Genomic DNA, 23,851 nt, shown 5'->3' on the forward strand with positions numbered 1-23,851 from the left:
GAGAGAGGGAATATGAGAGAGAGGGAATATGAGAGAGAGGGAATATGAGAGAGAGGGAATATGAGAGACACACTGTGCCTGCTGCCTGAGGATGGTACAAAGAGTGGAACTTTTCCTTTTATTGCCAGTGCCTTACATACCCACTCCACCACTTTATTCAGTGTGGACAGTTATCTGACGAAATCCTGTATGGGACACCGAATCTTGGGATCCGTTACTTCAGCAAAAACTTAGCCACTGTTTGTGCATCGTTCTTCGTAGTGTAGGCCTCAGTCCAGCCAGACAACCTACAGACCACCACCAGTGCATACTTAAATTTGTGTGAGGGCGGGAACTCAACAAATCCATTTGTAAATGTACAAAAGGCACCTCAGGAGCTGGAAAGTGTCCTGATGTTGTGGGTGTTCCCTTACTGCTGTTAAACAGTCCACATGTGATAACGTTATTACAGATGGTGTCTGCATCTTTTAAAAAGTTATTATGCCAAAATTGTGAAAAATATCTAAACATGCATTGTGTCCCCAACGTGCAGGACCATAAATAGTAAGGGCCAGATTATACACCAAAGCATTAGGCAACCAAATAATTCTGTAAGATGCTAACCAAATCCCTTAAATGGTACCCTCCTTTTGCCATTCAGCCTTTTCTTAATCAATTGCATTCTCTTGTTACAAATGGGGATCCATGCTTCTATTGCATTCTGCTTGTAACGTTTGTTCTGGTTGAGCCACAAACATAGTACTTGTCTCAACTAAGGCAGTAGGTTTAGTAGTTAAGAAAAATTGTTATCCCTACTTGCATCATTTGTTGCTTTCTGATGGGCAGAACATTTAATAGTTGCTAAAGTCTTGGGAAGAGCCAATGTACTAAGCAGGTACACAATTAAAGTACTATGTTTCATTTTTGTACCGCTAGATGTCAGCAATCCTCTTTCCACCCAAAGCCTTCCAAAATCGTGCACGACCCCAAAGGCTTATTGGCTGACAGTATGGATGTTCTCTGTCAAATCTGCACTTAATTCACACACTCGGGTGAGGGCTATTATTTCTGCTTCTTGGGCTGACAATCGTGATATTAGTCTTGTGTTGTCTCTACATTTTGCAATATAGTTATAGCGTAAGCTCATCTAGTTTCTCCTGTGGGTAGTTTAAAACGTGCCCTATCCACCCATAAATCTTCATCTCATTCAATAAAAACTTGTTGGACATATTTCTGCCTTTAGTTTGTTGCTCTGCTACCAAATTACAATTGTGCAGTTTTATCTTTGATCTTCCACAGGCAAAGGCATCAATGTGGCTGGGTTCAAATAAGTACAGCAATCTAAAGTAGTAGTATTGTCAGCCGACAATAGAATCAGGTCATACCTAGTCAATCTACGATTAGTTAAATGCTGCATATGTGTTTTATTTAGCAGTGTATCAGCCGAATGAGGAACATATACATTCAATCTATTTTCCAAAGCCAAACTGTCAGTTTGTTTTACCGAGGCTGCTGCTCTCAGACATTTGGGAAGTGCTCTGGCTACAGGATCCGTGATCGGGCCGTTTTTTCGTTCGTTTACAAACTGCGTACCTTCCACAAATTGGTCGGCATCCGTATGTAAACTGACCTAATCTTTGAGGCGATGACCGCATTTCATTTACCACGCAACTAAGCCATTTTTACTCCAATTACAAGAGTTCTTGCTCGTACCTTATCAGTTTGTGGGGCAGCTGCACCTATTTGGATTTCTTTGATCCCTTTCAAGTGACGATCATTGAACATTTGCTACTTTATTCAGTTCCGTTTAAGAGATAGGCTTGCTTGTATTCCATCCAGGATCTACTATTGTTCCATATTCTACCTCTTTATATCTTCGTTATCTGCAGTCTCTGTCGAAGCTGTCCCCTAGGAGTATCTTTTTTACTGGCTCTGTTACTTTTTTGTCCTAACTAATTGGTCCGTGATAGCTACTCTTCTACTCAGTGGAAGCCGTCTGAGTATGCTCTGGGTTGCCAAGAAGCCCTGTTTCTAAGCCCTGTTTTCCACGTGGTCTTAATGTACTAAAAAGACTCCCTTGATGAGAACATAGATCACTGTTCTACTTATCTTTTTTTGCGCCCTGACGAAGGATCTAGTGGACTCTTTGGTCCACTCCGAAACGCGCGTCAGCGCTTGCGTTGTTTTTATTATTGATATGAATAACTTGTGTTACTATTGAAATTTGTTTTCTTTTCTTTTTAGGTGGCTTGTCTTTATGTTGTTTTTTGTATGTGTCTCACATGTAGTATTGTGATATATGAAGTTCATTTTGTGATATTTGTATATATAAAAAAATTGTTGGTTACATCATTGTTCTCTGTGGGCGTGACTTGGCATTTTGTCAGTGCAATATATTGTAACTTTGTTCATGGTATTAGTCTCTTTTTTATACATTTGCTTATATAAAAATAAAATTGTTTAAAAAGTTATTTCTCTATGGCTTTGTGATCGAATGAGGCATTAATTATTTGTGGGAGTTATTACCGATTAAAAAAATATATGGGGGAGGTCTTGTTATTTCTTATGTTGATTTTTCCCCTGCTCTCCTCCCCTACCATTTAGCTTCTCAGGGGCCCTCTAACGTATATTATTTACAGGGTCTAATTTTGCAGACAAATGCACAGGGTCTCTTAATACGGCCATGTTCCTGTGTGAGTACTGCTAGGGCACATCCTTTTGGCTCATGTGTAAAGAGGTGGAACTCTTTAGTGTAATCTGGAAACCCCAATGCTGGAGACCCACAGCGAGCCTGTTTTTATTGTGTGAAAACTTTCCTGATGTATCTGCATCCAGAGGACATGGTCAGTAACATTCTTGTGTCCGGTCTTGTTAAGGTTTGGAAATGAGGGAAAATTTGGTATCTGCAGCCTGCAATACCCTCTCATTCCTAGAAAGGAACGTACTTCATGTTGTGTCGTGGGAGCAGGGTGTTGCATTATTGCAGTAATACTTTCCTCTCCCCTTTAGAAATCAGGTGGCCCATATAGGACACCTGCTTTCTACAAAACTGTAATGTCATAGAGGATTCTTTCTGACCATTGGATGCTAAGAAGCTGAGCATATTTATAGTGGCCCACGTACACTGTTCTTCCATATCAGCTGCTATAAGAAGATCAAATACATATTTGATCAATGCCACTTCGGGGTCCAGAACATGTTGATCAAGGTCTGCTTTTAATATTTGTGAATAAATATAAGGATGCTCTGTATACGCTTGAGGAGTCTGTGTCCAAGAAAAACTTAAAGGAAAATAAATATTGACTATTGAGTTGCATGGGGAAAGGAAAAGAAAGCATTTGTCAAATCTATGGCTGAAAAATAAGTTGGCGCAGGTAGTAAAAATGGTATTGGGGTTGGCACCACAGGAAATCTGGGCTGGACTGTCTTGTTAATCTCGCGAAGATCTTGTACAAGACACCTCTAGTCTGGCTTTGAGTGGGCCTTACTTCATTTGCGCACCGAGCGAATCTGGTAATTACAGACACTCACTTTTGTTTGGACTAAGACTCCCTATTCCATCTCTTACTCCTGTGAAATATGGTACTGTGGAATTCTGGGCACTTCATGTTGCTGATGCCAGTGTGGAATTCAATGTAAAATGCACCACAGAGGGCATCTTAGAGATGCCCCCTAAAAACTACCAACTACCAGTGACCTGACTGAGTGGCTGCGCAGGCTGCCACCACCAAAAATGTTTCTGGACCCCTGGGTCGGGAGCCTGCTGCTCTCTGAGGCCTGAAACAATGTACATCCTGGGACGAGGTGCCAAGCATCCTCCCCCAGGATGGGCAGGGTTCACGAAGGAGAAGCTTCAAAGGCATGCCACCTTTGTGAGCCTCTCCAGACCATTTGCTGCTTTCAGCAACTGGTCCCCACTGGTTCTACCCCCCACTTTGGACAGGAGAACCGGCGGGAAAAACAAGTGAGGAAGAGAGGTGTGCCCACCTCTGCCAACTCCACCCCTAAGGTGGGGGAGGCGAGGTGAAGCACAACCTTGAGTCCCCGCCATATTGAGGATGGGGGGGGGGGGGGCCCAGCCAACCAGGGACAGGCTCCTGCCCCCCCCTCCCACTGGAGAGTGGCAGAATAGGGGGTGTACCCACCCCCGGGTAGGGACGCATTGGTCCCTGCCCTTTACCTACCTGTAACGCCCCTAAATTTAGTATTTAGGGTCACCCTGAACCTTCCTTCCTCCGATTCTGATTCCCGCAACCTAAGAAGAACAAGCATTAAAAATGCAATAGGTCTCGCCTTTCATTAAGTTAAAGCCATTTGCTTTGCTATGCAATACCATTAGCAAAGCAAATGGCTTTAACTTAATCAAAGGCGAGACCTATTGCATTTTCAATGCTGGTTAGAAATACCGGCAGGACCCGGCCCACTTGAAGCCCTGTATAGATGGAAAATATATAATTTAAGTAATTTTTGTAAATGCAAAAGTTCTTGAATAACAAACACCAGACCGAAGACTAACCGAGGGTGTGCATTAACGTCATCTCTAACCCTTTTTCCTAATGCAATGCCGGTTAGGTTCTCACTAATAAAGAACGCTAGAATGGTACACAAGCACAACAGAGGTCGTTACGTGACTTATAACTGCTCCCTGTCAAGCACCCATCACAGGCCGCACGTGCTTCGCCCTTCCACAGTTCAGTCTCGTGCGTTGGCCTCTTCATCCATTAGCAGAGAGTCTGCGGGGTTGAACCCGTCTGCAGATTGCCGGGCATTGCTGTCGGCTGCAGGAGCCACGCTGTAATATCGGAGACTAGGTCAGAGTGATTAACAGACCCGGTCTGAGGAGTGTTGTATCAGTGAGGTCAAAATGCGAAAACTGGTGAAGCGTTTGAAACATAATTTCCTATCTGCAACTTAGTATCGTATTTTCCCAGAACGACAGAGAAGAGTGTGTTTTTGTTCGAGCAAAACTGTTGACCGGCGCGTGCTTGCATTATTCTGTGAAAGCAATCCAGTGCCCTGCTAATTAAAACAAGCGCGGTGTGGCTGTAATCTATTCAACATGTGCACGTGCATATGGACAGCCCGACGCCATCTTTGTCCCTCCATACACCTGCACATGTTGAATTGATTACAAAAACCCTCGCATGGCGAGAGCAGCGCTGTGTGCTGCTAATGCCAGGCAAGACCTAAAAAGGACGAAAGGAGACGCCCAGCAGAGGAGACTACAGAGAACAACTGACTTGGCCCCAGCCTTACCGGCTCGTGTGCAGTTTCCTGAGATCCTGCGCCAAAAATAGTCTTGTCCTGCAGCTAGCAACCTCCAGAACCCCTGGGAGGACTGACTGCCTTCAACAAAGACCGGATCTCCTGTGAACAGCAGCCCTGTTCAAAAGAAACTCCCTAAACAGACTCTGAGCCTGCTGAGAACAAAGATACCCGACGCCTGGAACTACCACTGCACCTGTCGCCAACGGCCCGAGTTCGAGTTGCCCACTGGTCCCAGCGAGGTTCCCCAGCGCTCCAGAGTCCGAGCCCACCGTGGGTTGACCCGTCTAGGACTCCCCGACGTCGCCTGCAGCCTCTGCACAGAGACCCCACCCGCGAGTGGCCCGGTAAGGTGGAATCCGTCCTCAAGACACCCCTGCGCCCTGGAGAAAAGAACCCGAGGTGCACCTACGTCCCCGAGACCTCCAACTTACCTGCCCAGCTGTTGGTTTCTCCCGGAAGTCTTCCTGGACCGAGCCTGCAGCTGAAAACCAAAACCGAAAATTTCCATTGAAATCAACAGGGCACCCGACCTCAAAACAGCACCCTGAAACCGAAAATCTCCATTGACATCAACAGGGCACCCGACCTCAAAACAGCACCCTGCACCCGGCTGCCCTAACGCAGCTGAGGGTGCCCATTTGGTGCTAACTTGGTCCCCAACTTGCCCTGAGCTTAACCCTTAGAACTTTGCTCCCACAACCCCATGGTCTGCTTGCCAGCCGCCACCAACCGGAGCCCCCCTATCCTCAGTAGGATAAAATTGGGCCCCAACACTCTGCACCCGGCTGCCCTAGTGCCACTGGGGGTGAAACAGTGCATCACTGACCCTGGGAGACCCCTGAGTCTAACCCCTGTACCCTAACTCAAAAGACCGATTAATTACCTTGAAACCGACAACTCATTTTTCCTCATAGGATAACATGGACATTTTTTCTCTCAAAAAGTTTCAAAATGTCAAACTGCAAATATTCCTTAAAAATCAGCCGATTAACCAAAGCACATTTTCTCAACTGGTTTCAGGAAATGTCCCAGTGGTGAATCCAGGATCCAGCACGGAGTAAGAAAAAGTAACGATAACCTAACTTACCTGCTAAGTGAATTTCCTCCCATAGGATAACATTGGTGATTCTATGTGAAAAAGTTTTGAAGTGTCAACTTTTGAAATACAATAATATTCTTTAAAAATCATACCTTTAACCAAAACGCATATACTCACCTGTTTTCAGGAAATGTCCCAGGGCTGAATCTTGGATCCAGTCCTGTGGTTAGAAAAGTAATCTGAAAAGTAATTAACTGCATTTTACTTAAAAAGCCCATTCAATTGAATGTTGTATACCTGCAATGTGTTGCAAACTGCTTTCATAAACCTGTAACCAAAACCAGTACAAGTTATACTGCAATTCTGAACTGTGTTCATACAAGTCAATTACTACTGCAAAGTATTTATATGCTTACCTGTACCAGGCTTGCTTAGTTCTAGAAATAAAACCGTATATATTTTTTTTATTCAAAACAATTGGCCTAGAATTCAGTTCTTGAGTGTGTGACACCATTTGTTGCTTGAGTGTGTACATCAAATGCTTTACACTGTCCTCTGATACTGCCTTACTGCTCGACCAAGCTACCACTTTAGAGAGTAAGGTTCTATCTAACTTTAACCTCTGCCAAACCTCCAGAGACTCTTGGACTCTAGACACACTGTACCTCACTTTGGTTCAGTATATATAGAGCCTGTTTCTTACAAGAAGTAAAGCTAGGGTCATCTATATCCATCCCACTATCGGCTTTAAAGACCTTTTTTTATCTTTTCATAATCGCAATGAACGGATTTATCCCTTCTTTTGAACTACCTGAAATAATTGTATTCCAAGCAATACGTTTACAAGGTACCAATTCATTGAGACATTCTAGAACCTTTTATGGCAGATCCATGGTGTCCTGGGAAATGGAACCATTGTCTTGTCTATCTGGCTTTTCCTTTGACCGCTGCACCCTTTGATCCGTTTTAACTTGAACCCACAATTCTGAAGGTATAACTATGGAAAACAAAGTATCAAGGTCTTTTCAGGTCAGATTTCCTAATTTCGATACCTGTTCTATCTTTGAATACCATATGTCAAGGCTCTCTCAACATTTGCAAAATCTTTAGTAACAGAGAATAAGTCAATCTTGTTCCATGTGGTATAAAGATAATGAATCTTGCTGTTCCCGGGACTTCTCCCACCTTCAGACTACGGCGGACCTCCTGCATTCGCTGGGGTTCTCTATAAACGTGCCGAAGTCACACCTGACTCCTTCTCAGACGCTTCCTTTCATTGGGGCTGTCGTGGCCACAGTGCATTTCAGGCTTATCCTCCTGAGCAGCGAGTCCAGGATATTCAGGTTATGATTACGATATTTCAGCCTCCATCCTGGATTTCGGGTGAGGTTGACTCTCAGGCTGTTGTGTCTCATGGCCTCCTGCATCCTGTTGGTAAAACACACTAGGTGGAGGCTCTGCAGTGGGACTTGAAGTTCCAATGGGCACAGCACCAGGGAAATCTCACCGACGTGGTTCAGATCTCGGAAGGAACTGCGAAGGATCTGCAGTGGTGGTTAACGAACTGCAATTTGATCAACGGCAGACATCTCTCTCCCTTCCCCAACCAGATTTCGCATGGTGACTTATGCGTCTCTTCTGGGATGGAGCGGCAATATGGGAGAGGCGTAGATCAGGTGGTCACTAGTCTCTGGCGGATACGGGGCTCCACATAAACTTGTTGGAGCTCCGAGTGATTCGTTGGCATTGAAAGCATTTCTTCCCTCTGTCAAGGGAAAGCTGGTGCAGGTGTTAACGGACAACACCACCGCCATGTGATACCGTAACAAGCAAGGCGTGGTGGCGTTGTGGACCCCTTGTCGAGAGGCCCTGCGTCTGGGCATGGCTGGAACATCAGGGCATAACACTGGTGGTTCAACTGGTGGTTCAACAATTGGCAGGTTCTCTGAACGCCAGAGTGCTCGATCTCCGCCATCGATGCCTTCAGGATCACAAATGGTGTTTCCAGTCGGAGGTGGCGCAAGGTCTCTATCAACCAGGAGAGAACCTTGGTTAGATTTGTTTTCCTCCCCTGAAAACGCGCAATGTCAGCAGTCCTGTGCCCTGGAGTTTCCAAGGCGGCTATCGCTTGGCGACGCGCTTAGTCGGGAGTGGAGCTCAGGCCTGTTGTACGCCTTTCCACCCATACCACTCCTGCTCTGGGTTCTACAGAAGGTCAGGAGCGATTGGGCCCAAGTCATCCTTGTGGCACCGGACTGAGCACGGAGAGTCTGGTAGCCAGAGCTTCTGAGCATGAGTGTTGATCCTCCGATCAGGCTGCCTCTTCGGGAGGATCTTCTGTCGCAGCAGCAGGGGAGGGTTCTCCACCCCAGTCTGTCAACTCTGCGTCTCCATGCGTGGAGATTAATCTGCGGCAGATGATGGCTTTTGACCTTCCTCCCAAAGTCTGTAAAGTTATTCTGGTGGCCAGGCGGCCCTCCCCTAAGTCGGTATAAGCCTGCCGTTGGCAGAAGTTTGTATTATACTGTACAGAAAGGTCTATTGACCCTCTTTCTGCTCCTCTTTCTACTATCCTTTTGTTCATTTGTACCCTTTCCCAGCAGGGCTCTGCTTTGGGAACTCCTAAGGGTTATCTGAAAGGGTTGGTTCATTTATTTCCACCTACACCCTTTGTTATGCCTCAATGGGACCATAATTTGGTCCTCACTTATTTGATGTGGGCTTCCTTCGAGCCTTTGCACAATTGTCCCTTCCGGCTGTTGACCATCAAAACAGCTTTCTTATTGGTGTTTACATCGGCCCAGAGGGTGAGTGAATTGCAGGTGTTATCCAGCTCGCCTTGTGTCCTTTCTGGAAAGGTGGTGCTTCGCTCTAGGGCATCATTCTTACCAAAGGTTGTGACCCCATTCCATCTGGGTCACTCCAATTCTTTGCCTACCTTATTTGCTCCTCCACATCCCTCTAAGGAAGAGGAGCGTCTCCCCCATCTGGACCCAAAAAGAGCGTTGTTGTTCTACCTTGACCGCACAAAAGAGTTCTGGGTGGATGACCAACTCTTTGTGGAGTCTGGGGGAGCAAAGAGGGGAAAGGTAGTGCAGAAAAGAACCATCTCTTGCTGGGTTGTTCTTTGCATTAAAAGCTGTTATGCCTTGGCAAAGAAGCAGTCCCCTGCAAGATTTAGGGCCCATTCCACCAGGGGAAAGGCTGCAACTACGGCCTTGGCACAGGGTGTCCCAGTCCAAGACATCTGTCAGGAAGCGACATGGGCATCATTGCACACGTTCGCAAAACATTATTGCCTTGATGGTCAGGTGGGCAAGGAAGGGCACTTTGCCCGCTCAGTCCTGCAAGACTTTTTAGTCTAGCTCATGAGTCCGCAACCCACCGCTGGGATAGTATGGCCTGGGTATCTGATTCAAAGGTACAGGATCTGCAGCTAGAAGTCTATCAGATGAACAAGTTACTTACCTACGGTAACGCCTTATCTGGTAGAGACTCTATCTAGCTGCAGATTCCTTACAGCCCCACTGATGCCTCCCCGCTTTGCGGACTGATGTTGTAGGTCTAGGGTTACTCCTCTTTCAGGGCCCACGTTACGTCAGTCACTATGTGGCTCTGCGCTTCTGGCGTGGAAAAAACGAAAAGTACTGACGTCCGTGCACCTGGGTGGCGCCTATGTAGGCACCGCGACGTCATAACAGACGCCAACGAAGTCACGCAGAGCTGAATGGAGCCACCCGACGTCACTAGGGGTATTGCTCAGCAAAAGTTTCCGGATCCAGCCTGACGCCTGGGAAATTCAAAGGTAAGGAATCTGCAGCTAGATAGTCTCTAAGCGTTACCGAAGGTAAGTTACTTGTTCTTATTGCTCTTTCACTTTCTGAATGAACAGAACACCTGTTCTTTGTCAGCTCGCCAGAATGGGTGAGTAGGCCCTTAATCTAGCTTGCCCTGATAATATCTGACTCGCCATAGCGAGTGGGCGAGTAGATTTCTCAAGGCCTGATAAAATATAGGTCCTTGAGATATGCGGCTGTAGCATGAAGATTTCAGATAACTTGCTATTTATCATTAACAATAGTTGATTGGTTGCCTTTCTCACTATGCCTGGTTACGCTTTAAACAAACCATTATTTGCTGACTTGGACAACACAATGGGGAGTTTTTAGTGTTCATAACTTAGCTTATGGAAAGTTCTGTGCAGCGTCCGCTTCCTTACTGGCTACCAGGTCCTGGTGACAGTTTAGAAAACCAAGTGAAAGAGAAATGCTTTCCATTAGTGATCATTGAACGGGAAGAAGAACATTCTACTGTCCAAAGCTTTTCCTTCAGCACGTTATTCAGCTAACCTTTCCTTGAACACAGCTGCACTCAGCTAAACTAAATAAACATGCTTGTCCCAGGAATAAGTTAATTTAAACGCTACAGAAGAGCAAAACAGAAATATTAAAGAGCGCCATCTCTCTCAGTTCCACAGTGTAGAGACAAGAGAAGGCCTGGTTTGGTGTCTTGCTTTTCTTTGTTTCAGGGATTCCCAACAGGAGGCAGCATTTTCTTCTTGCCTTTCTCTCCAGTGGTTCATACTTTTATCTTTATGTTGTGGAAGATTTGAGTGGGCAACTTTGTGGGTTATGCAGGCTATTTTGTAATTGAGAGACGCCTTGAACAATAGGCAGTGGAGATCTTTCAGTGTAGATGAGATGTGGTCAGATTCCCTTTGCATTTGATCAGGCTTGCTGCTTTACTGATGCTGAAAGGTGCAGTTACTGATTTAGGAAGGCCTGCTGATCTAGCATTCCCTTTGTCAAGTTAGGAAAACACGTGCTTGAATAGGTTTCTGAAGTCTGTAGAAGAAATACTTTTTCTTAAGGTGTGTGTTTGGAATTTTGCAGCATTCTCCTGTTTCCCTGTCCTTGTCTGTGAAACGTGAACTGAAAGAGAAGGGTCTGAGATGCTGGCCCCTGTCCCAAATAAAGCCGAAGGTGATGCTCTGTCTGAAGGTGCTCTACTTTACAAAGATGTGGAAAAGTTCAGAGGAACATGGAACCTGGGTGTTCAGGATGGTGGGAGGTCAGAGAGGGGCCTTCTCCCATCACCAGCAGCCGATGAGGAGGTGGAAATCTAGAATCCCATCGTTGCAGCAGTGAGTGCATGCCAAGAGAAATAGTCATGAAAAGAGTTAACTTGTTCAGTATTGAATTTCACGGATGCTGGATCAGACTCTGATCAATCCATGAGGACGTTAGCTTGCCTAAGGACACATTAAAGTTTGCAAATGACTTTGTATATGCAATCTTCCTTATTTAGGTAATTTACGATCAGCACAGGGCAAGCCTAGCACAATGGCAGGCTTCCCTTCTGGCGGCTGTTGATAAACGTGGAAGTTGTTGGAGTTATAGGGAGTACCTGTCTAAGACTAGAATGAGTAGTTTACTCCGCTTTCACTCCTGTATCTGTGTTCCGGAGATTGGAAATTTAGTTGTTATGTTTATATTGTTACTGGACTTGAGCATGTTGCCTGCTAGGGGTCATTTGGAGATTGCTTGTGTTTGGTCTGTCATGTTTCTGTTCAGTATGTGCTAGTAACTTGCTAAATGTCTGTCTGAAGAGGACTAAGTCAATGGGTGAGGTTACTGAGGAGCTGCAGAATTGCTCTGTGCCCAGATTTCTTTTAGAATTGCATGACATTCCTTTTTAAATACACATTCCTTACCTGGGACATCAGGCCAGTTGGTAGCGCAAAGGAAATTGTCCGATATTCACTTATACTTAAAGATGGTGGGAGAGCAAATTGTCTTTCTGCAGGAAATTTATTTAACCCTGAAAGAAAATAAATTAAAGACACGATTGTGAGGTCATTTGTTTTTCACTATTTTCAGCCAAAGCCAAGGGATGCCAGTTGTGCCTTTTGTGACAAATCAAGTACATCTAGGTAGCCAGAGCAGTCTTGTCCTAGTTAGTGTTGGACTAGATTGGGACGAGGTTCTTTTGGGTATTGTTTATGCTTCTAAGTAAGACCAAGCCACTTAGGGGACAGGCTGTCGAGGTCTGGAATCATTTGCATGTATGGCCAGGATTATAGAGAGAATTAACAGTGTATATGGTGTGGGTTTAGTTAGCCCATCCCACTTATTCACCAGTGGTACAAGATACTAGAATGCTGCGTGATTGTTCAGTTTACTGAGAATAGAAGACTTTTGGAGACTGTGCAGTCCATGTGAGACTAGATATTTTTAGCATGCTGCACCTGCACACCCTAATTGAGTGAGCAGGATAAAATTTGGGGTGGTTGATCATAGTCCCCTCTTGATTATAATTCGGCGAGGGAAAACCAGAACGGCTATCCCTAATTGGAAATTACAGGCTAGTGATTTGCATGATCCAGTCTGTAGAAGGTCACTCAAGGCCAATAACCTTTTTACACTCTTTGTGACAGTCTCCTTTTGTTGTGTCTCCAGGTCGGTTTCTTGTGGACTGTCACCCACCCTATTTTCACCCTTGGAGATATCCCAATTGATCCCTCTATCCATGATCTGTCTCATTAGCCTGAAGAAAGTTTTTAGATTGAGCCTAGCAGCGCATGCGCTGCTCTGCGAGGCATGCTGTACCTGGGCGGGGCGCTTAGGCCTCGCCCACCATTTGCCATTTGTACCAGATTGTTTGCGTTTCTGAATTCCTTATGTCTTATTGGTAAAAGGTTGCTCTTTTGCCTGCCTTTGGGTGTGTGTTTCACTTTGTGGTGACTTCCCCTTGTACGTGTCCCCTTAAATTCTGACGAATATTTCGTTTGTTTGGCTCTTTTTTTTTTTTTTGCATAGAATTTCCCCTGTGCCGTGAACGCAGCTTCAACATGGCCGCACTATATTTTTCACGCCTCATTGGTTATGACTGCTTGGACAGTCCCCAGCAGGCATTGGAGGCGTGTCTGGAGAACAAGGCAGCTTTACTAGCGCACACTTGCCGACTTCGGGTCCGCTGCGCTCTTCAGCGGAAGCTTGGCTCGCCTCCCCTCACACACTGGCCTCCCCCTCTGCTCTGCTGTGATTACTGGCAGCAGCTTGCCTTGCCATGGCCAGCACAGGACAATGGTTGCAGCAGCGATGCTCCTCTTTATTACAGTGGCATTTTTCAGTGAGTCCTGTGGAGGAGGAGCTGTCTGTACTTTTTCTCGTGTTGTTCCGAGTCACGCTGGGGAAACTTAAGCATTACAGTTGGAGGTGGGAAGGAGCTTGTCTGCACACCACATAAACAAGCATATGCAACGCACTAAGTCTAGCATTTTTAAACATTTGACCTATTGGTATTGACAATGCCTTTTATTATTGCAGGTTTTTTAAACACATACATAAAAGGCATTGTCATTTACAATGCCAATAGCTCAAGATCTCGCAAATGCGAGACCTATTGCATTGCAAATGGTTGTTTTATTTCTCAGGTTGCTAATATCACTGTCATTTAACATGTTGTGATTCATCCTCCTTGTTCCCTCCATATCCTTAGTTTGTGACTTCCCGCTGGAACCTAAGTGTGTGTACTATGGTCTGAGAAGGTAGTTTGGTCTAATGAAGTATCTGCTACCTTGTACTGCAGAGAGGCACTGTTGTCATAAGTGCAAACATCTGCCACAGAACTAGTTTTCTTTTCAATGTTTGTTTTTTATGATCAGTATTGGTGAGGGAGTTTTTGGCAATATAGACTACTAATATCTACGTGATCACCGAATTTGATCAAGTATTTAGAAATCTAAAACTTTTTGAATTGATCTATTTTTTCCCTATGCTTTGCAACGAAATGTAAGGGTGCAGAATGCATAAAAATCAGAAAAGTTGAGCACTTATTCCAAAAAGCCAAGACCTATTGCTTTGTCTCATGTTGTGGAAAGCTTAGAAGATGCATATTTAAAAAATGTAAACCTTTTGTTGATCCAATTTACAGGGAAAATACCTGTTTTGCCCAGCATTTTGACATATTTGAGTAATGAATACATTCTGGCCATTTTCATAAACCAGTCAATATATGGTGACCCTTTCATTGTATGTTCTCCAACTGTGTCTGCCAACTTGTTCACAATTTATTTTTATTCGTTTGTTGTAGTATGGTCTATTTTGTAGGCCAGCAGGGCTTCCAGACACGTTTTGTAAGTATAAAACTGACCAAAACATCCCAGAGACTTGCTGTGCTAACATATAATGCAATAGAACGGGAGTGTGCTTCATAACCCCTTCATAGATTAAAAACAAAAGATGAAAAAACTGGTCATCCTGTATCTTCATTATCATTATGGTTGCCTATAGCATATATTTTTTTTTTGTCTTTTGTGTATCTGCTCTAGCTACACAAGTTATTTTATTTTTGTTTTGCTTCAGGCACACCTGCCACTACTTCTGCAACTACAACAGGCCTCAGTCTAGGGTTCAATAAACCTGCAGGATCTGCCACCCCATTTGCTTTGCCAGTAGCATCTACCTCAGGAGGCGGCCTCTCTCTTGCATCAACTTTGACTTCCACTCCAGCAACAGGTGAGAACAGTACAAAATGAATTAAACATGCATAACTAGTTCGTTTCTGCTTTGTCTGTTTTGTTTGCTGAACCTTTGCTGCAGCTTCTTTGTGATGTTCTGCCAGGGACTGGTCTGCACCTTACTTATATTACAATGCTTTACTGCTCCTTTGCATTTACCTTGCTCTCTACTGTTTGCACGTTGCCCTCATTGTCTGTGCTGAGTCAAAGTTCTTCTTTATTGCATCCTAATTGCTGGGCCCTTGTGCTTCCCTACTGTTGGCATATGCTCGACACCACCTTCTTTTGAATCATTGTTATAGATTTACATGGTCTCAACAAACAATGCAATATTTTGATAAGTTGCGAGTGAGCTATTGATGTTTGGTTAATGTTCTTAGTATATATTTTTTCAGGTTTTGTTTTAAACTTGGGTAGTACACCAGGTACAGCTACAACTACTGCAGCAGGACTCAATCTTGGAGGAACTCAACCAAGTTTAGGGACCTCCCTTTTTCAGAATTCTAGTATTGCAGGAACAGGTAAGTTTTATGTTCACTTCCTTTTAAGCATTTGCAGTGTTACTCCTGGGTGGATTGCGTTTGCAGTGCCCTGGTTTGTTGAAATTGTTTTGTTTCTTATGTTTTCTTGTGGTCAGCTCATCATTGAGATATGTTGAGTTTATTAAACACTTTCTGACATCTGGCCTGTCATGCAGCTGCAAGATAATTGTTTGATGGTGCTCACTGTTTTAATAAAGCACACCTCTGCTGGAAAAAAAAGCAAGGATAAAAAAAAAAAAACGCAGCACGCTGCAACACTGAAATGTTTTTAGAGAAAGATGTATATGTAACATCCTTGTGGTATAGAGGGCTTCAGGGGAGTCTTATTTCAATACCAGTGCCTTCAAATAGGATAGGTGTGTTTTCTGAAGACCTACGTTATAGTTCTTTGACGAATTGGTGAAGAGTCTCCTTTTATCTCCAGTCGCTACAGGTACAAATGAGAGCGCTTGTTCAGATTTTACTTTTTACTTCTCTTCTGTATGCTTTCTAGTCCGGTCAAGGTTTGTCATTTGACTTTGGGTTCCTGTCCGACATTATGATCCTTATGTAAGAATGATGGCTCTCAAAGAGATCCATTGAATCACAGGGTGGATGGAGTGATGTTTACTGTGTTACTGGATGTGATAGTGATTTGTTGGTGGTCGAGTTGATTGAGTAGGCAAATGAGAAGGGTTTGTCTGATCTTGTTGGGCTAAGCAAGCACTGGACAGGTAACTTTAAGTTGATTGTTGGGAGTTTGGCATTTTATTTTGCCGAGAAGGGACACTTAAGCAATAATGGTTCTAGTTTATTTAGGGGAATTTGTCTTATTTTACTGAAGGCAGTTGCCACAGCTGAGGTGTTTGTAGATAACCTTGACGTGCAGTTCTACAAGAGACTAAATCCACAATTTCAGGGATGAGAATTAAGTACAAATGTTGTGCTATAGGATTGAAAGTTACCTCATTTCATCTTGCAAGTCAACAATATATTTTAAATTTCAACTTGATTTGCTTTTGTATCTTTTGAACAATATAGAACATTGTATATTCTATTACATTTACCATTAGTTGTACTCATTACAAGTGTTATGGATAACTGTGTTAATATAGACTGAGCAAGAGTCCAAATGGAAGCTACTGTTGGTAAATAACACTACATCATTTCTTATCTATCTATGCAAACTCTTATGTAGAAGTCTGTAGTTTCTTGGACCGGGCAGATTCATTATCATCTTCATGGTCAATAACAAATTAACTATTTGAAGTGCTGAATGTGGCAATGGGAGGATGAAAGAGGGACGGTATGAAGGAGAGGAGGGGTAGAGGGATCTTTGAGCCAAGCAGGCACAGAGTAACTTGGGAGTGAAGGAAGCATAGCAGTATAGGAAATTGAACTGTTGGTGAAATTGGCCCTGGAGGACCTGGCCTAGCAGTTCGGGCTGGACTGTTCTCATTGGGTGCAGGGTCAAGACTGATTTGCATATGGCTAGGTCCAAACTGGAATGGCATGGTGAGCAAAAAAACGATGGATTTAGGTCCAGATCTCTGCACTGGGGTGAATGTATGACATTGTTCTGCATTCTGTCCATCAATAGTTCTTTTTGCATTGGTGAAAGTGGCATCTGGGGCAGTCCAAATAATGGAATGAATTTCTGAGATCTTAGGTGATGCCTGTTGATTAAGATGTGAGACCAGCTTTGTGGAATGACTTGATGTTACGATCTCAAAGAGGACCTGTCTCAAACCATGTCTCTTTCAATTGCTGAAGTAGGGAGCCCCGATTTGTAGTGGCGGCATTTCCTAAGACCTCCTATACTCTTCTCTACGTAGTGCAGTGCTCTCAGCAGTGGCCCATTTAAAAGGGTCTGGAACAAGATAGCAATGGGGGAAGTGGGATTCCGACATTTGATTGGAAAGCAAATGCTAATTTAGCTAGAAGCAGTGCCAAGATAGCCAGTCAAATGGTTGTGTGATCTTTTTTGAATTGTTTGTATATCTCCAGTGCTGTTGAGGGGCAGTGAAGGGGAATGGGTTTAGCTGTGATGGAGGTCAGTAGATTAATAATATAGGTCCAGTATGGCCGGATGTGAGAGGCAGCTCAAATATGTGCGTGAAGTCAGCTACTTGGGCAGAGCAACGTTGTCATGAGGATGCTGCTTGTGGTGAACATCTATTGATCGCCTCAGGGGAGGAAGATATGCTTTGTGCAGTATGCAGTATTCTATCATCTTAAAGTTAGTGTTGCGTGATATTGAATGGGGTCATTTGAGTGCTTGGGACAGTTTGTCATGAAAGGCTGTTCCTCTTATCTGCCTCTTAATAGAGGTAACATAGGGTAAGCTTGTGATACTTGGGGCCCTTTCGAACTGTAAGATATGTCTGCCCCCGAGACCCATTGTGTATATGGCTTGAGTAAATGGGTGCAGTTAAGGGGAGAATTCGTAATGGGCCAGAGCCAAGTAGGGTGCGCTGGACAGTGTTCTATAATTGGTACAGATCCCTATGGATGCCGTGATTATCCATAAGTTCTGTGAAGGAAATTAAGTGGCCTTTGTTGAAGAGTTCACCCACGATCGCTATATTGGACTTGTGCAAGTGGGTAAGGGGTGATGAGGTAATTGAATCGCTAGAGGTAGGCAGGCGCAGTAGGGGAATTGGCAGGGTGTAAGGAGTGATCTTTGTAGGACCCAGTGCTCATAATAATACTGGAGCGCTACTCTGAAGAGGGTGAGAGTGGCAGGAGTTTTTGAGTAGTAGGGTATTCAGGTTCTCCATTCTTAATGTTGTTGCTTGCGTGGCTATATCTTTGAGGGAAGGGCTCGAGAGCCAACTACTCTGCCATAGAAGTTGAGCTGCTGGATAGCATAGTTGTAACCGGAAGGCTCCAAGTACTCTTGCATTGCTGGAAAGGCAAATTTCGCAAATGCCACTCCTCTTTCCTGCATCCAAAATGAGCTCTCCTAACAGTTTACTTAGATCTTAGAAAAATGAGGAAGGCAGAGCCTGCATCAGTTTTTAAAAATAGTAAAGAAAGTGGAAGGTTTACAGAATGCTATTTGGGAGGAAAGGGAAATCCCTGCCGTGGTCAGGTTACCACCCGGGATATCAGTCAGAGAGGCAAACTCTTAGGCCAATGTAGCAAAATGTGCCCATCCGACATAAGGTGCCTCCTCCCAGATCCAGATGGGTATTCGGGACATAAAAAAGACACAGGACTTCAGCCCGTTAACAAGGAGACTGCAATGAGTTGTTCTATTTCAGGTGTTGGAACTTGGTAGTCCTTTAGATAAAGGAGAAGAATGTCCGCGTAAAGAGAAACCGCATAAACCACCCAGAAGATGGATTCACCAGCTCATTTGGTTGCATGGGCGTCCAATCGCCAGTGGCTCTGTTGAGGCTGTAAAGAAAAGAGGCATAGTGGACAGCCCTGCTAGGTTCCTGGGCTTACCTTGAAGGAGGATGAATTTCCCACCCACAACCAGGCAGTGAGGCTTCAATAGAGAATAAGCTGGATAATGAGAGGTCCAAACCCAAAACTCCAGTCGTCATTCTTGTCAACTTTGTTTTTCTGTTCAGAGGACCTTTGTAACTAGACTCCTGAGGAGAGATGTATTTTTTTTGATGTTTTGATCACCGGCCAAATATAGACTTATTTGACAGTAGAAATCCATCCAAGCTAGCAATTTTTTTTATAAAGGGTGTAATAAAGGGTGACTACCATCCCCGTGACCAGGCAAGACCCTTCTGTTTATTGGTGGATGATGGTCTGTAGTTATGATTAAAGACCCTTTTAACTGAACCCAAAAATAGGTAACTCTCCTGCTTGCTGTCCCTCTTGAAATCCGTTTAGTTGGTCATCCTGGTTGTAAGTTCCTGCGTATGTATAGTTGTACTCAGAAGTTTGCAGGCTTCTTCTTCTGTGTCTCGTTCCCTCCACGTGAGCCAGCACTACTGACCCCTATTGTTTCCATTATGAGTAGGGATCCCGATTATATGGCATTTATTAATTTATTTGTCTGTATTTGTACATATTTGTTGTTTGACCATCTTATCCGTATTTATCCATATTTATTTTGTGTTTTGAGAGTAAATAAAGTTGGAAATGGTATGTATATTTACACATTTAACTAGTAGTATTGTCACTTTTTAGCTAATTAAGCAGCCTAATATGACAAAACAGATAAATATTAACATTATTTACCACAGGTAAATATTAGCATTATTTACAAATACATGCAAAGGTATGCTTGTATTTAAGGAAATCTCATCCTATTTAACTCACCATGCCGTCTCTCTTCTCAGCTGTTGACCTGGGATTTATGATTGGGAGTCGTTCACAAGAAGCACAATTTTCTGTATTTTTCCACTTTTAAATATAAATACAGACCGGAAACAAGTTTTCTGAATGTTTTTATCTGTAAAAAAATGGAATACTGTGTGCTCGAATAATGACAAAAGTTTGTATTTATCTTTGAAATCACCCCTCTCTCCAGTGCAGCAGAAAGGTTTCTTTTCTGAGTCCAGACAGATTAAGGGGGCTAGCTTGTGACATGACATACGAGATGCACAATAACTGTGGCCAGTGACTTTGCCACTGAAATGCACCTTCACAAATGAAATGGGTTGCCTGCATATCCAACACATCCTGTTTCTTGAGCTACATAAGAAGCTGAGGCTTAGTAATGGAGGTCATCTCAACCCAGTGGGCACTGCAGTGGACACTTTAGGATTCCTCCCATTCCAAAGGAAAGCAGAGTAACTTTGGTCATTTGGAACACTATTTGCCTCGATATGAATGGCACTTTAAGGAAGGTGCATTATGTGATGATTGGTTAACCTGCAAAATAGTTATGGACAAATTTGAATTTAACTTCTGAAATGGCATGGGTCCAGCTGCCATATGATTTGGGTTCATCTGCTAGGGCTCAGAGCACCTGTTCAGAGATGCCTGTCGGATCAATATCCTATATCAATCTATAAAAAACAAAGCTTAAATAACTTTACAGATAGGAGTTTAAATAGCATAAAAAAATAACATTCAGCGCTCCGTCCATTCTCCTTGCGTTTGCTTTGTTCGCCTTAAGTTGACAAGTAATGCCCAGGCATGGATCCCTTGCTCACTTAGCCACTGGATTCAAGATAGCTTGGAGCTAGCCTGGCTGATGAGGTGTGTTGCCCCGATACTGGTCCCAAGATGCCTGTTTCTGGTCCAGGGAAGACCTAGATTGGCAGTTTGGGATGACTGTTCCCATGAGGAACAGAGTCAAGACTGATTTGCATATGGCTGGCTCTGAACTGGGGTGGCGAAGTGAGCTGAAGAATGATGGATTCAACTCCGATCTAATAGTGACTGGGGTGAGAGTCTGAAAAGTTTCAGTGCTCCTTATGTGTTTGCTTTACTCTATATCCTATTCAGGCTTGAGTTACAAAAAGAAGATCCAAATTCTGTCTAGTGCCGATACCTTGGGTAATGTTTCTGAAAAGCATCAAGCTCACCTCACAGGTTCTGGGCTTCGATAAAACATTTAACATTTACTATTCTAATATTCTGAAAAAGGCACTGATTCTGACCACAAAACCAACTTCTTTTGCTATCTGCATATTTATGATGCATTTTGAATCCTTAAACATTGTATTTGATTTGTATGCTTATCTCCAGCTGTAAGGATCTGTTAGGCAAGTAAAATGTTGTTCCTCACTGGTAACTATCTCCAGTCCCATATAGTTAATTACATAATCCCTAAGAATATTTTGCCCAAACTAAGGTTCTGCATTAACACTTTGTGTTTGAGATAAATGTTAACTTTTCATTCCCAGAACCTATTATAATGAACAGCAGAATATTATTCACAGGGATAAGACAACTCTAACTACATAAGTACTTGAAGTCATTTTATTTAGCACCTCTTTCTTCTCCCAACATTCACTTTGATTTCCCATCCTATAAATGTAAAATGAGAAAAGCTGCATGTGGAAAACATTTTCAGCCACATTATATAGCAGTTGCTTCAAATTTAAGCAGTCCTCTGGCCAGGACCTTGGGTCATCCCGCTGCCGGCATTCAAGCTCCAACTGTGCATTGCCTTTACCCATGCACAGAGGGGGTTGACTTAGCCTCAGCCTGCCACTGCACACAGTCTTTGCACAACCTTCTGTGAGCCCCCTACCCATGTTTCAGTTATTATTTTTTTTAATTTCGCTCATAACTTGGAACACCAGAAACTGCGCTAACTGCACTCTTTATAACCCAGAGACTCCTTTTAGCTTAAAGCCAGTCATATGTTTGATTGCAAGCTTCAGTCTACAATGTTAACGTACTGTTAAAAAAAACCTTTTCTCATCTTTCTTTCAAATGAAAGGTATTCATGTCTACAAATTAGGATATTCCATTCTGATGTGTACTTATGATTTTGTATAGGCGCAAGCAGTTGCATTGAGATGTTAATCTGTTTGCTTACTCATTGGAAATGTTTCGTTTTGTAGGTCTGGGCCAAAATACTCTAGGCTTGGGTTTAGGCTGCACAGTTGCACCAACAGCTGCTTCCACAGCTAATGAAGGTCTGGGAGGAATAGATTTCAGCAGCTCTTCAGATAAAAAATGTAAGTGACGTATGTGTTTTTCCAGTTCCCTGTGTTTAAAGACTAATCTAGGAAATTCTTTGATGCTGACCCAAAGAATCTTTTTGCTATCCTGTTTGCATTTTAGTTGAGTTTTTATACATTCTCCTGCATGTTCCACAGCCAGTGACAGCTGCTGGCATGTGGAATATTTGGCTAAAGACTGATGTGGGATGGCTGTTGGGTGCAGGCTGGTATTTTTGCTCAGATATCTACTTAAAAAGCCAACCTCTAGATCATTAAAAACAAAAATGTGAAGTGCAGGTTGTTTACAAAACATGACCATCTTCAAAGTCTGTTGTACATTCGGACACCTTTTATTAGTGGTGATTTTTCTAATAAAAGTTCTTGGTTAATAAACCTACATATCTTTGTGATCAAATTTCCATAAGCTGTGAAATGCTCTGTCAGCATGCAACTTCTTCATATAAGCGCCTTTTTCCTTGTGCACCATTTAGGGTACCTATCCTCTTTATATTCCCCACCTCCTCCTTCTGGCCATCCAGATGTTAACTACCCTAGGGTGTGTGGATACCTTTTTAAAGTAGATCTGTGTGTTGAGGATCAGGATTTTGTGTGCTGTCTGAGTACCTCATGGAGCAGCCTAGGAAATCAACATGTCATTGCCCTTTGTTGGATTGGTATGCAAGATAGAAACTAAGGCGGTCACAGGCACTCATCTGTGACACACACATTTTTACCTTGACTAGCTGAGTGTAACTTACACCTTCCTGGAGGTGTGCCTAGAGGTTGAGTATGGCAGGTTGGGTATGTGGTTGGAGCCAACACCCAGGGTCGTCTTAAATGTATACAGTTAGTGACTCAATGCAGAATTAATATGGCTCAGAGAGGAGTGATGCCATTCAGGTCACCAATTAAATCTGATAGAGACTTCTAGCTTCAGATTCCTTACTTTAGAATATTCCCCATGCGTCAGACTAGACCCGTAATTTTTTTGGTGTGCAGTATCCTAGCTCACTGGTTGGTGGCCTCATTCGGCTCCACATGGTGTCTGACCCAGAAGTGACTTGCGTGGTGCCTATGTAGATGCCACCACAGCACCCTGAAGTCATTTCTTTTCTTCCCTCGCCAGTCAGCACAGATCCAGAGAGGAGCTACCCTTAGTCTTTTTTGAATGGCATTGTTCGTTTTTTTGTCAAAGATTTTTTTGAGATCTTGTTTCAAGGTGTGTAAGGCAAGTTTTAAGCCATGCGGCGCCTGACATCGACAGATTTCGGTGACTGACCCGCATTTGGTTTGTCTCTTCTGTCTTGAGAGTGTGCACAATGTCAAAACATGCCATGGTTGCGCCTCCATTCACCCTAAAGTGCTGAGGTAGCACTTCCTGCAGCTCCTCACCACGCGATGTCACTTGTCTCAGCCACGCTCTAGCAGGTCTCGGTCGCAAAGAAGGTCCCGAAATCGTTCACGGAGTCATACCCGTTGATAGTCCACTCCAAATCGTCGAGCAAGTCCCACAAAAAGAAAAAGAAACCGGTGTTAAGGGCCCGAGTTAGGCCCATATAACAGCGCTGCAAGTTTTCTTAATTTGTCCTTTTTCCTACACTATAACAGTCTTTGCTGTGACCTTTTGCATATTTTCGTGTCCGTGGCGATGTTGGATTAATTTCTCTGAAACTACTTTTGTTTACACATCTGGCTTCGTGCAACATTATCACAATGCCTCGAACACAGAGTACAAGGCCTTTACGCATGATGTACAAATGTTGTTCTGTCTTCATCCACGGGGCGACAGGGATATCTACATATGCACAACAATGCTAATCTGTGTGTACATAGCAAGGATGCTTTTTTATTATAAATAATGAAGCATTTCCGGGGATTAGCAGAGGAGACGCTTAATCTGACACGAGAGTCCCTGTATGCTGTGGCTTTGCTG

The 23,851-nt window shown here is 43.6% G+C and overlaps 1 protein-coding gene across 2 annotated transcripts in view; it reads left to right on the forward strand.

Moving 5' to 3' along the window:
- Positions 1-23,851, forward strand: part of NUP58 (nucleoporin 58) — a 353,742-nt gene that overhangs the window by 61,329 nt on the left and 268,562 nt on the right. For both annotated transcript variants that reach the window (XM_085621608.1, XM_085621609.1), the window contains exons 4-6: positions 14,653-14,805; positions 15,203-15,328; positions 21,817-21,933. In XM_085621608.1, the coding sequence (XP_085477734.1) occupies positions 14,653-14,805; positions 15,203-15,328; positions 21,817-21,933 (396 nt within the window). The remainder of the gene's footprint in view (positions 1-14,652; positions 14,806-15,202; positions 15,329-21,816; positions 21,934-23,851) is intronic.

Source organism: Triturus cristatus, chromosome 8 (genome assembly GCF_964204655.1).
Source record: "Triturus cristatus chromosome 8, aTriCri1.1, whole genome shotgun sequence".
Lineage (NCBI taxonomy): Eukaryota > Metazoa > Chordata > Amphibia > Caudata > Salamandridae > Triturus > Triturus cristatus.